Source organism: Heliangelus exortis, chromosome 1 (assembly GCF_036169615.1).
Source record: "Heliangelus exortis chromosome 1, bHelExo1.hap1, whole genome shotgun sequence".
In the NCBI taxonomy this organism is placed as follows: Eukaryota; Metazoa; Chordata; class Aves; order Apodiformes; family Trochilidae; genus Heliangelus; species Heliangelus exortis.
The window spans coordinates 159,697,493-159,711,447 of NC_092422.1; the positions used below are offsets into that span (position 1 = coordinate 159,697,493).

Below are 13,955 nucleotides of genomic sequence, written 5' to 3' on the forward strand. Positions count from 1 at the left end.
CGGTCTTCTCTTGTTTTCAAGGTCCTCTCTCATAGTTCATGGAAATTTTTGCTTACGTCTCTGATGAGAAATATCAGATCCTGATTTAACGGGGATTTCTGAATTTGTGAAACGCAGACTGGAAGTGTTCTTGCAGTCAGCAAGGGTTCTCACAACTGTGCTTCATGTAGTAGAAGAGGAGGAAGGAAGTTTTTTTACCATGTATGCAGGAATATTTCTCAACGAAGGAGTTTCCCCACCCACATTGCTGGCATAAGAGTCCCTGCAGAGGATGTCAGCTTGGGGCTCCCTTCACCATGTGTGCTTCTGCTCTCTGCTGACAGGAAAGGGAGACACTCAACCATGTTTAATACACCCCGTGCTACTTGCTGCTCTTTTTCTATTAACTTTCATTCCTGCAGCACTTTCAGGCCTTTCAGGGACAAACAGGAGCCCAGCTGTGCCACAGCTGCTTTGAAAGCAGAGGGAAAAGAGAATCCTTCCCTGAGGAGGCTGTGGTTGAGGGTCTCTCTTTCAAACATAGAGTAGGGAGCTTGAGATTTCAAAATACTGGTATGTGGAGGGACAGCTGACTTCTACTGCCTGGTTTAGTGCCTGGGATGGAAATGTCCACACCACTCTGAGGATGACATGGGTATGAAATGACTGCTGGTAGTCTGGACTTGAGGATGCTCGGCCCTGGCTGCTAAATTCAGGTGCTCCAAGGACAGCCTGGTCTGTGCAAAAAATGACTGAGTAGGATGAGGCTCTTCAGTACAGAAAAGAAATAACTGAGAGAATACATGATAGAGGTTTACAAACTGAATACTGGCACAGAGAGAGTGGGTGGGGATCAAGTATTCACCATTTACTGGCTTTGTCAGAGCTAGCTGAGTAGAAAATAGAGAATAAGTGGAAAGTGCTTGAGATTCACAACAGAAAAGAGTTCAAATACTTGATTCTCAGGCAAAATTCTCCTGAAATCTGCTCAGATGGGGCCTGAGCAAGCAGGGTGGGGATCCTTCTCCCGTCTTTGAGACTTGGTGCCTAAGCTCATTCTGGACATGCTCTGGATTTACTGAATGGCACCATTTTTTGGCAACTGCCCTGTGAAGTGACTGCGGGTGGCTAGAAAGAGGTGTCAGGAGACCTCTCTGCATCTTCCCTGCTTCCTGTGCTGTATCCTCCAACTCTCCTTGGTGTCTATGGCCAACAATAAGATACTGGGATGATTGGACCTCTGCTCTGAACCCTGCAGGACTCTCCTGTCAATGTTAGAAGAAAAAAATGGAGAACTTCCTGGTGAGGGATGCAGCAGACTAGGTAGGACATTCCATGGCTTATGGGAGAAGAGTGAGGGGAATTCACCAACTGGATGCTAGTGCTGACCTCATTTGGTGGATAAACAGTTATCTGTGTTTTCTGAGGGCATGCTTCTGTATTTCTGGCCAATACTATGAGAATTAAGGAAAAAAAAATCAATATTCTACACACGGACTCAGTCCAGTTCTTAGTAATGTGGTTGATAACTGGAAAAAAAAAAAAAGAAAAAAAAAAAGGCTGTTTCAGGAAGTATAGACCTCTGAATTTCTGAGCTGGCACAGCAATAGAGCTTCTGGGACCTACAAAGGTCCAAATCATCCTCATGCTAGGAGTAGAGCTACATCCCTGGTGGAGCAACCTCGATTTGCCTCCAGAAGAAACACCTCAAACTAGTGGGGTCAATGTGTACATGCCCCAAAAGTACAGGTGTTTGCCCCCTTGTTCATCTGGGATGTAGGCCTGGCCCAGCTGCCCTATCAGCCCAACCCCTCCCACCATCTGCCCCTGCCTCACAGCCTCACACCCCATGCTGGCAGAACTGAAGGTCAGGGTCAGTGTGTGGGTGCCCATTTTCACTCCCATGTATATTAGTTCCACAAAGCAGAATGCAGCTGAAAGGAAGTAGACTGGACACATCAAAACCAACGCATTTAATAAAATATTTTTTTTTTAATTCCCTAAAAGTTGTGTTAAAAAAATTTAAATATACATTGGTTCAAAACGCAGTGAAAACTCCTGGTTCAGGGGGTTCATAATAAGTTTTCAAAGCAATGTAGCCAATTAGACAAATGTGTTTGGGGGATTGGACTGAATAGGCCAGGCAAGCTTTTTTTCCTTTGCTTCTCTGTTAAAAGCATCGTAGATGGAATCTTTGGTGATAGTTTTGGCTGGAGCTGTGATTTCTACGATCCCAACGTGATTTTTTTTTGCTATCCTGGAACTGGTGGTAATAGTATATGCATTGCTTCTGTAGCATTTCATGGCAGACATGCAAAAAGTTTCTTTCATTCCTCTTCTGAAGTTGGCATTATACAAGGAGTAGAGGGTTGGCTTAGAGGCTGAAGAACTGAAAGAGATCCAGGTGATGGCCAGGAAAACCAAGGAGCTCTTTCTGTAGTCTGTTTCCTCTGGGTGCCACAGCTGCACCACATAAAAAGGGAGCCAGGAGAGGAGAAATAATGAGTTTAACATTAAGAACATCTTGATGGTTTTCACCTTTGCTCTTGGGACAGTATTCATTGTCCTCCTGACGGTCCTGCCATCAGCACCTATTCTCCAAATGTACTTGATGACCTTCTGGTAGAAGAAGATAATGAGGATATATGGGATCAAAAACACCACCAAGAGCAGGATGATACCGTAGGAAGCTCCTTCCCAAGAACTGGGGAGAAAAAAGTTGCAGTGGTCATCAGTGTTGGAGCCATAGAATAAGAAAACTGGTGATGCAAATACAGCGTCAAATAGCCAGGAGGCCAGAATCATTTTCTTGGCTTTCTCCCTGGACACTTTGAAACTCAGTGGGTAGATGATAGTGTAGAATCGATCCACACTTATAGAGAGGAGCACATATATCTGGACTCCAGGGGTGAGGTACTGGATGTATCTTACCAGCTTGCACACCCCACTCCCCAGCACCCACCTGCCCCAGGTGAACTGGAGCAGCACAAAGGGCGTGCTTGCCACACTGCTGAGAAGGTCTGCACAAGCCATGGAGACCACAAAATAGTTGGTGGTGGATTGTGTCCTCCTGCTCCTGTGGATCACTAAGCAGACCAGGGAGTTCCCAAAGACAGAAACCAGCCACAAGACTCCCAAGACCATGCTGGCTGCTGCAATTTCCCTCGGCCTCAGTTCATACTGCAAGACAGTCTGGTTCCTGCTCGAGCTGGGTCCTGCGGGTGACTCTGTGATCTTGTAGGCAGCAGGAGGGATGGAGGTTTCAGGGTAGCTCTTGTTCTGCAGCAGGATCAATAAGGTAGGGGGAAGAAAAGGACTGCTGCTGTTATCCATGCTGTGGGCAAACACAGCTACCTCTTGTGCTCAGGCTGTGTAAAGAGAGGAGAGAAAAGGTTACCTTTAACAAGTAGGTGTGAAAAAATCTACCTGAACCAACAAAAGATAAACCTGAAATATGTTTTGAAGTAATATAGGTACTCCTTAAAGTAGTAGATTTGGAAACCTTCTTAGAGATGGGGGTGACATCAGCCTTCCTCCAGTCTTCAGGGACGTCTCCCGATCTCCACAACTTTTCAGAGAGTATGGAGAGCTCCTTCACAGGGACATCACCAGCTTTCTCAGCACCCTGGGGGGATGTCATCTGAACCCATCGATTTGTAGGGGTCAGGCTCCTGTTGATACCCCAACTCTTCCCTCACTGACAGCAGATCAGTGTCTGCTTTGACTTGAACTTCTGGTCCTGGGACCTGACAGCAGTGATAAAAACAGATGTGAAAAAAGTGTCAAATACCTCAGCCTTTCCAGCATTGTTGGTGACTATTTCACCTCTCCTGTCTAATAGTAGGCCAATATTATTCCTCTGTCTCTGCTTGCTGCTAATATAGGTGAAGACCCCTTTCTTGAAGTTTTTTACGTCTCTGGCCAGATTTATCTAAAGCTGAGCTTTTGATTTCCTAACTGCTTCTCTGCATACCCTGGTAATGGCCTTATAACCTTCATCTGGTAATGTTCTACTTTCCAAACTGTGATATATTTCCCTTTTGGTTCTGAGCAGACCCAGAGGCTTGCAGTTAAGCCATGGGGTCACTTATTCCTCCTACTTTCCTTGCCTTTGGAGGGTGTGAAGTGGTTTTGGTTGACCTGGAGAGTGTTAGCTACAATTAGGAGAATGATAGCTCTAACATCCTGGTTTCAGGAGTTTTTAAGGAGGTGGTTGGGTCTGTTCTAGCCTATCACTGGAATAAAATGGAAAAATACTAATTATTTATGCTTATGCATATACAAATGCCCTTGCTGGAGGCTGATGCTCCAAAAGGTGTCCTTTCAGCCATGGCACTGACATGCCAAGTCCCTTACTCATTCAAAATAGAAAGTCTTTTTCTCTGTGTGTGAATTCTTAACTCCAGAGTTGAGCACTTGAGTTGACACTGAGTTGACACTTTGAGAGATAAATCAGGATTTAGTTAATTACCAGAAGATCAAACATTCATCCCAGAAGCCAGATGGATAAATTTAAAAAATCCACCACCGTCCTCCTCAGCTTTCCAGTGATCCAAATTCCCAGTTTTGCTTCCTGAGTTTTTTTTTTTCTTCAGTGTTTTGCTGATGCCTTTTTGCCCTGCCTACTGTACCTTTGCATCTGCCACTGATTACTTTTCTCCTTGTTTGCCTACTCAGAGTTGAGCCTGAAAGTGCAAAGCCACTGGATGAATTTGGGATCTTGCTCCTTGCTCTGTTCTGCACCTCACAACACAAAAAAAACTAGCCAGATGTACAAGAGGCTAAGATATATGAATTGCTTGTTATGGATTTTTTTCCCCCCCCTCTAGCTTTCTAAACCCCATCTTCATTTTTAGTTGTGCTTAATATAACATTGTGTGCTTCTCATGAACAGGCTTGGTGCACATTCAGCTGCACAGCACAGGCATAAATTTCAAGCACACTTGAAAAAGCAGAGTGTGTTCAAGACCACCATGGCAGAGCTCCTCAGACACAGCCACCCTGTGTAACCACAGCTGGGCTGCCACAGGACCTTGCTGTGCCTCTGCTCCACTCCTTCAGCCATGCCCAGCAGCTGACTCTGCATCATCAGAAAGTGGGGCAGTGCCTGAGTCACCAGCACTACTCCCGAAGCAGGTGGCCTCATTCAGCACCTTTCACCACCAGGTAGTGTCTGGGAGCTGAAAACACAACTCAGGTGAAGTTGGACTCACGGCTGAAGCAGTTTGAGACTAGGAACAGCTGGTTTTTTGGTGTTGTTTTTTTTTTTTTTCTTTTCTGTGGGGTATTATAAAGAAGGAATTTTGCATGGCACCCTCCCGGAGACATCAGTAGGGAGATGTTTTTTTGGAACAGCTGTTTTTTTTTTGTTTGTTTTTGATTTATTTGGTTTTGTTGGTTTTGATTTTTTTTTTCAGTGGGGCATGATAAATGAGTAATTTTGCATGGCACCCTCCTGGAGATATCAGTAGTGAGACCTAGAAGTAGGTGTTGTGGTGGCCAAAGTGCCAGCTGCCTGCAAATGCCTGCATTTGGTTCTGCAGAGTGATACCCTGCCCCTTGTTCTGTCTTCTTCCAAAAGCCTGGCCTTTGCTTTCTCTTCATTCTTGTCTTTCCTCATAATTTTCTCAGCAGCCTTGCCTGGCAGATAATTCCAGGTTTCTCAAGCAGCCTGCTTGCTCACCCCACCCTCCATCTGGTGGATCTGCTCCCCTGGAGATACTCTGCTGTCATCAGATGTCTGCAGGGTATTTGGGCTGCTGTCTCTGGCACAGTGGCAGGACACACTGACAGCACACCTTGCTAAATGACATGTTAGAATTATCTGTAATAACATAATACTTGTGGAGCCTATTAACCAGATAGAAAAGAACATTATGGACAAATTTTCTCCCTTAATTTCCCTTTATTGCCATGCAGAAGTATGTACCTTTTAAAACTAGCCAGCTGAACATATTAAAATTCGTAGAAGAATAACCAGGTGAAATTTCTTGACTAATATTGAAGAGTAATGGAAGTCAGATAATAAGTTAGAATGGCTAATACTGTTCTTGTGATATTTTTCCTGGTGACCCAAATCTGCTGCCTGTGTCTGTTCAGACGTGAGACATGCAGGTGGGTAAACCCAGAGATAGTCCCAGGGCTGTAGCATTTAAATGGCACTTAAATGTCATTTAAATGGAGAGCTAACTGGTGGCTGCCTACAGAGGAAGGAGAATGGCAAGGGATGGATCCAGCAGCCTTGTGTTAGAGTTTTGCTAACAGAGCATGAAACACCTGAACAGAAGAAGCCTTCCCCTGTGCCTCTCTTCACCAGAGACCATGTCCTGCCATTGAGAGCTGGAGCAATTGGTTAGGTGACTGGAGTGGTGGTGGTGGTTTCCTCACTGTGAGAAGTAGCACCAAACAGAGGTGCAAATAATACTGCATTTTGTGATTCTTCCTTCCTTGGAAAGATTCAAAATCATTCAGCACACTGAACTGCCCACAAGGTTCAGGTGAAAATATAAGTGCAATAATAGGGACTTTCACTACTCTTAGCATGGGGTTGTGCTGGTTTATTTATTTGTTTGTTTGTTTGTTTATTTTAAAGTAAATGCTGATTAATCCATGTGCTTTGAGACTACTGCGTTCCTAATTGTAGATAAATTTTCCTTCTGATGGACCAGATGCTGACTATCATTTATACTAAGGGATGTTTATTAAATCCTATTTTTCCTAGGTGGCATTAAGATTAGAATCATACCTTGATCTAGCACAAAGAACCTTAGTGTCTATAGCCCAGCATATTGTTTTCTTCTGTGGGTGAGTCTGTTTTTAAATAATGGAGACTTAAACTTCTGCATTGTGAATTATTCTCCTATTGGCAACATAAGCATGAAAAAAAGCTCAGTGTATGTACTGCTCTCTGTGGGTCTGAGATGCAAATAACTAGAGAGTCTTTATCTTGCTCCATTATGTATCTCTAGTTCCCATTCCCCTGTTTGCTGCATCATTTAGTGAAATCTGATTTAAGCATTAGTGAACTGTTCAGCTTGCAAATAGCAGATTCATAAGAAAGCAACGATGAGCTCTTTAGTGTCCTTCTGCCTTGCAGGTCAATAAGCAGGTATTACAAACCCCAAAAGTAAAAATTACCTATGCAGTATGTGAGGCCTTTTTTACATTTTTATTTGACAAAAAATGCTTTTCTTTGCTTTTTTATTTAAACCTATATGTTTTATTTAAACCTATAAACTGAGCTGAGGAAAAGGATACTTTCTAGTAAGTGTGAGTTTGAATGGCTGCAGCAGTGCTAAAACTCTTTTTCTTTCAAGCATTTTAGAGTGTGAGTCCTTTAAAACTGGTATAAGGACTTCCTATATTTCTGTTTAAGACCCTAAATCTTGTGCATTTTCTTGGGGGGGAAAAAAAAAAGGAGGAGGATGTGAAATACAACTCATTAAAATCAAAGAGGGATTTCCTAATGCCACAGTTCTTGTTCTGTGGAACTCTATCTGCAGTTTGAAAGCCCAAACAATCCAGTTTCAGGGTTGTCCCATTGGACTGGTAGCAAAGGAAACATATTCTTGCTAATTGTCTCAAACTCATCTGCCACTTAGAGGAGAAGTATTTGCACCACAAAAATTTCATAAAATCACTGCCATGTCTACTTTGCTGTTTCATCAAGCCCATGTAGCACAGTTACTACGTGTTTGCATGTTTACTGTCCTGTCTAGAAATGTAGTCTCCATTGCAAATTAGAAGAGGAAAACTTAATGAATGCTATGAAAGGCTTTTTAAATGTTTAATCAAAAGTATAAACATTTTATTTCCCAATCACTGTTTTCCAGGATTAAAAAGATAGCTAAAGAAACAGTTCATTGTACATTACTTAATTTAGCACTAGCAGGGTTTGGTTTTTTATTCAACATATTTTACCTCTCTACATCATAGCTGCAAAACACCAGGAAAGATCTGGCTCAGCAAATTACTTCTAAAGCTTTAAGCTGGTCATTTGCTCCATAGACTCTCTGAAGCTCCCTGAAGAATATTTTGGGAATAACTGCCAGACTGGAAGAGGAATATTTCATCTAACAGAGTTTGATCAACGTTAGAAGTGGGAGGAAATTGAATCAGAATGGGGAGGATTTTGTCTGGGTGTAAAATGCTAGAAGGTGACATTCATCCCTGCCTACATTCAGATTAACTGCCCTGTGCGTGCATTGCCTCAATGCAATAATCTTTTTATACAAGAGCACAGAGCCTTTTATCTTCTATCTGTTTCTTGCTATGCAGAGATGACTGTGTACATACTGAGGCCATTTAGTGTTTCTGCTTCCAGTGGAGGAATGCAGATGCTTTTGTAAGCACACAGATTTGCTGCCAGTTCTTTTCTCTGTTCTAGTGCTCATAAAAATGCTCAGCTCTTTGCCCTGCTCCTCTTTCGAAGGCTCTTCTATTCTCCAGGCAGCGCTTCTGAGCAAAGCTTGAAAGTCACTTGAGATGAAGTGTGTTCTTCCTCACTCTCTGCATTCTGGTGCACGGGGATGGAAAACATCTGCCCCTCTTTTAGCAGGAGAAGAAAATGTTTTGAATGCAATAAAACTGGTGAGATCCATACCCATATCTCATACGCTGCTGCTCACCCCCCTCCCTCCAGGCTCTACCCAGCTGATGGAGACTCCTGTTTCTCAGCTTGGGTAGCTAAAGATGACATAACTGTAAGTGTGGGCAGGCTGGTTTGTGTCTGAAGTTTTCAGTGCTGGTGAGGTCTCAGCTCAATGTACAGTAAAAGCTTCCGAGCTGTACTGATGTTGTAAGACATTAAAGTTTCTTGCATCTTGTATCAGCATCTGGGAGCCTAGACTGTAATGTGGGGTGAGGTCATGAGAACAGGAAATATGGATGGAATCAGATACAGGAAGGAAATGTCCTTAATTTTCAGCACGTCTAAAGAATATATGTTATACTCAACTACTGCATGAGCATGAGTTTAAGCAAGATTTTTCTGCTGTATGCTTGAGGAAAATAAGGGCATCTAGACAGCCTCTTTGCCATTGACTTTTGTTGCTTCTTTCCTGACTATTTTAACAAAGTATTAAAGCTGAGCACAAGGATGTAATGCTGCAACACTTGCTGGGATAAGGGCTGATTTCTATTTCTTAAACTGGTTGCCTGAGGAAGAATCCTTTTTCAGCTTTATCCTTTTAACTGAGCTTACTAAGTTCTTAGCCATGCAATAATTAACCAGAAAAGAACGGGGCCCACCTATTGCTTCTGGGTCTGTCATCTCACACCAGGAGTAACTACTCTGACTGCAGACCTGTACCACTGGGTCTGAGGCTTGGTCCAGGGCAAATTCATGGGGCATGATTTTAGTCAGCATTCAGGGTTCAAATCCATAGGTAAGTCACAAGTTGCTGCATATTGGTTGAGTGTCCTTAAGAGGTGCTACCATCTCTTGAAGTTAATTATGGTGAGGTTCTGAGATCAATGGCTTTGTCCTGCATCTGGAGTCAATGAATTTTTCTCATGTATTTACTGTGAGTTAAAACTGACTTGTTGGCAGCTACTGTAGGTCTGTTAACCCAAAGTGACCTGCTGAGACCCAGTAGTTTACACACACATCTGAGCTGTAAGAGTGTGTTTATTCTCTGTTGGCAGTGGAAGAAGCCTTTGGAGTAACTACAGAGTCCACTGTCATGCTCTGGTTCCAGGAGAGATAGTGGTAAAATCTGAGCCATATTTATGCTCACTACTACCTGGTTAGACACCCTTACCTCATCAGCATCTGATGAGTGAGGGAAGAGGTGTAACTCTCTTCAACTGGGGCAATGCACACACAGAGTTTTTTCATCCCTCAGATCTGTAAAGAGGTTGACCTTTCTGAAGAGGTGGGCAGGGTCACCTACAGTGTGAAATTAACATTCCAGTGGCTGTGGGACAGGGTCATCCATAAGGCAAAGGGAGGACACAGCCTTCCTTACAAAGGCCTGAGATGTGCTCAACAAACTGTTGGGTTTGCCATGACTTTGACAGCCTGATTCTTCCATCTTTCCCCTTTGCTTTTGCCCATGACCTGGTCTGGCTAATCATGGGAAGCACACATGGCACAGTGCTCTGGCTACTACATCATGAGCAAAATGAGTACAGCAGACTGCTCACAAACAGGTACACAGGGGTCTCCTGCTATGGTGTCACTCTTCTTCCCCAAAGGAAAGAACCACAGAGTTTTAAGTGTTTCAGAGCTTTCATCTATCCTCCTACTGCTATGACTCGTAGGGAAAACTCTAGATTAGCACTGATCTAAAAATGATGGCAGAACCCAGATCTGTGCCCAGTGTGACTGTGGGGGCATGAAAAACCGGGAGCAAGGAGATGAGAGGCTGACCTAATTTCCAACTCTGCGTTCAAAATAGGTTCCACCTACTGAAGTTGACCAAGAAGAGTGTGGAGAAGCTCAAAATGCTCAAAATGTAGCTTTTCAGGCAGCTTGCCTTCCTTAGTGGGGACTGAGTCTGTCTGTCCTTGGACATGTGGCTGGGCTGGACCCTTTCCTGAGTCAGAGGTAAAAAATATAGATGCTCTCTCCCACACAGTTACATTAATTTTTGGCAACACCAGGCCCTGCCCACAACACCAAATGCTCTTCTTGATATGAGGAATGCAGTGCTTACCAGGGTTGGTTTGCTATGGTGGGTGTTGACAGATAAGGTGTGGTGAATCTCATGCTTGGCTGACTTGTCTGCCCATCTCTTGGAAATTCTCACCTTCTCCCTGATGAGTGTCCTCTCCCCCACAGAGAAAATGTGCCAGTAGCTTCAGTGAGGACTCAGTTTCTTAGCTCACCCTCTTACTAGCACTGATCACAAGTTCTCTTCCTAGGAGAATGTTAGGTTTGCTTTTGTTTGGTTTTTTTCTTTTTTTGTTTCTTCTGCATGAGAAAGTTGTATAGAAATTAATTTTTGATGATAAATCTTGTAACAACTGCTTTCTCAGTGCCCAAGAAGATGATATGGTAACAGGATTTCTGTGCTGGGAAATGAGCATGCCTGTTGCATGGCTCTTGACACTTTTCAGTAATGTGGACCTAGGATCAGTGACCTGGAGAGGTCATCTGTGCCAGACTCAGAGACAGAGTGGGGTGGCACTGGTGGGTAATAATTATACCAGGCATAGAGTCACCGGGGACTGGAAGATACCTCCAGAAGGACTTACCTGATAGGAATAAGAAGAGAAGACCTGAATAAGTAGTAGGACAACATTCCCACAGGCCTCTCTCTAAGGGTATGGCCATTAGTGATAGCATTTCTAGTGTTCCTATACTAATCTTGCTGGAGAAGCTGGGAGGGCTGAAGGACATACAAAGCCCATAGATAGGTTAAAAATGCCCAATGCAGAGATCAGTATTGGAAGGGATGTCTCAGCTGAACTGGGTTCACGGGTGACAAAAGCAGGCCAGGAGAAGTCACTGAGGCAAGATGCTGGTTTGCTGATAACCCCTGAACCGGTGAGGTCTTCTTGAGCAGGGTGCCAGTTGTGAGAACTGTGTTGGTTTTCTGTCAGAGGACAAGTCTAGGGAATGATGGAAGCTGCTGGGAATGGAGAAATCCCAAAACCACAAGCTCTGCGTCATGTTTTGGTGCTGGTAAAACTGTGTTTGTGGTGGGGAGGGGTGGCAGACTCTACTGGAGGATGTTAGGGGATTATTCTGCATTGTCAGATTGAAATTGCTCTCTAAATTGTTAAACACCTGAGGGAGGATGCCTGGTGGGGCTGCGGAGGAAAATGAAATGGAGAATCTATGGTGTGACCCAGATGGAGGAATTTCACTGCACAGCTTTGCAAACAGAGGCTGCACAGAACTGCGGGGGAGTAAAAGTCTGCAAGCTCTACTTTAAGCTAAGGAGCAGAGTTTCCCAAATGTGTCTAAGGTATTGAAATCCCTTCCCTTACTGTCTCATCTGAGACCAGGGTATTTAAAATAAAATCATAAATCAAGCTTCCAAAAATCCGTATTTATACACTCAAATAAAAACCGTCTTTTAAGGATGCCTCAGGGTTGGCATCCAATTTTTCTGCAAACCAAGCCACTTGTTTAAGTGATTAACAGTGGCTTTAACAAAAAATCTTGAAGAACCACATTGGGAAATCTTTGCCAGAAAGAACTGACTATGAATCCCACCTCACACAAGGTGAGAGCACAAGGCAGTTTTACTTCTCCATTACTCTGTGGAGCAAACATGGTGTTTGACATACTGGAAACCAGCTGGATAAAAGAAAAATATTTCTGTGCATTCTTAGAGAATATGTGCCTGAATTAGCAAAAACAGAATAGCCTTCTTGCCTCTGCTGGCTACAGACAAGCAAAGATTACTTTGCCTGTGGTGTTTCCCTAAGTAGCTGCATCCAGACACCCACGCAGAAAAAAAGGGAGGCAGTGCTTTCAGAAAAGATGATTTCAAATAAATGACAGAAAAATACAAAAGCATCTGTTTTCGTGCAATAACAAAAGGAAGGAAGAAGCTCTTTGAATGTATCTGGGGAGGAAAAAACCTGATGGTCAGATTTGTGAGCTCCATTTCAGTAAAAGTAATTTTCTGCTTTCATCAAACTGATGATGACAAGGGACTGTTTTAAGACAAATAGGTGGCATAATTTAAAAATAATGAGTTTAGACTGACAATGTATATCTGTGCAGGAAATACAGCTAGTTTTTTTGCAGCAGTTCTACACACCTCTGCTTTCAGAAGAATCTAAAATTCAAGCCCCAGAGAGCATTGGCTCTTGAGGAATGAGTCCTCTTTACTAAAACCCGAGGATCTTAAATGCACTTAAGCAAATACACAGAAGATAAATTACTGGAAAAGATGCTCCTGCTTGTCTCTGCAATGAGAATAACCTCCTTAACCCACAGGACTGTTCAGCACAGCACCTATCCATCCACATACCTGTTCCAAAGCATAATCCCAGCGGCGCCGATCTCCTCCTGTCTCTGTTTGTAATCCCAGGTGAAGGCACCCCTGGGAAGGTGCCAATCATACTGGAAACCACGGAGTAAATTGACACCTGGAGCTGCCTCTGTCCGGATGTTTGTAAACCTGGCCGCGGTGGCGGTGGCGGCGGCGGCGGCGGGGGGGGGGGATGATGGGGTATTTTACCCCTCTTCTTTGACGGCGGAAAAAAAGGATAAAAATGACGTTTTGCGGGGCTGGCTGCTGCCACCGCTTTCCTTCAGTGTCATGTGGGATGCGGATCATGTGGCTGTCCCTCCCCAGGACCCCATCTCCCCGGGCCCTCCTCTCTCCCTCCTCCTCCTCCCCCCCCCCCAACCCCGGTCCTGCGGGGTGCCCGTACCGCTCCCTCGGGCCGATCAGCACCACGGACAGCAGCCCGCAGCCCACAGCCCACCCGCGCCCCGCAGCGCCGGAGCCCCGAGGGGGCGGGCACCGGGATTTCCCTCCCCCCCCCGATGTCCCCCCGTGAAGGGGCGAACCCTCACCCCACCTCCATCCCGCCCCCCGGGGGGGTGAGGGGGAGGGCAGCCCCGGGGGGCAGTGCCGCCCCTCGGCCTGCCGCGGGGTTTGGCTGCCGGCTCTGACGTCCTGGTTGCCATGGCGAGGGGCGGCTTGCTGAAGAAGGATGCTTTTCTTCCAGGATGGTCGCCATGGGACCCTGCCAATTGAAAGAAACGGAGGGAATGAATAAGGAGGAGGAGATGGAGGGAATATTTAATTAGCTTCCTATGGGAATTTTTGTTCTTTTTTTTTTTTTTTTTTTTTTTTTTTTTTTTCCTGTTCTTTTTTTTTTAATTCGCATGTAGGTGCTGGAACAGGTTAAGAAAAGAAGAGACTCTCTGGTCACTCCGTCGAGCATCTTATTTTTTTATTTGATGGGTAATGACACTGACACAATTTCCTTACCTTCTCTGCCACATACACTTTATTAAGCAAGTCAGAGTAATAACAACTGTCTCAAAATCATGGTGAGCAGTC

General features: G+C 44.4%; 1 protein-coding gene across 1 annotated transcript; it reads right to left on the bottom strand.

Moving 5' to 3' along the window:
• Positions 1-1,948: 1,948 nt before the first annotated feature.
• Positions 1,949-13,553, bottom strand: GPR19 (G protein-coupled receptor 19). The gene is made up of 3 exons (XM_071748197.1): positions 13,468-13,553; positions 12,912-13,128; positions 1,949-3,347 (listed from the first exon to the last, which is right to left on the bottom strand). The coding sequence occupies exon 3, from the start codon at positions 3,310-3,312 to the stop codon at positions 2,083-2,085; it is 1,230 nt and encodes a 409-aa protein (XP_071604298.1). The 5' UTR covers positions 3,313-3,347; positions 12,912-13,128; positions 13,468-13,553; the 3' UTR covers positions 1,949-2,082.
• Between the last annotated feature and the right edge of the window lie 402 nt (positions 13,554-13,955).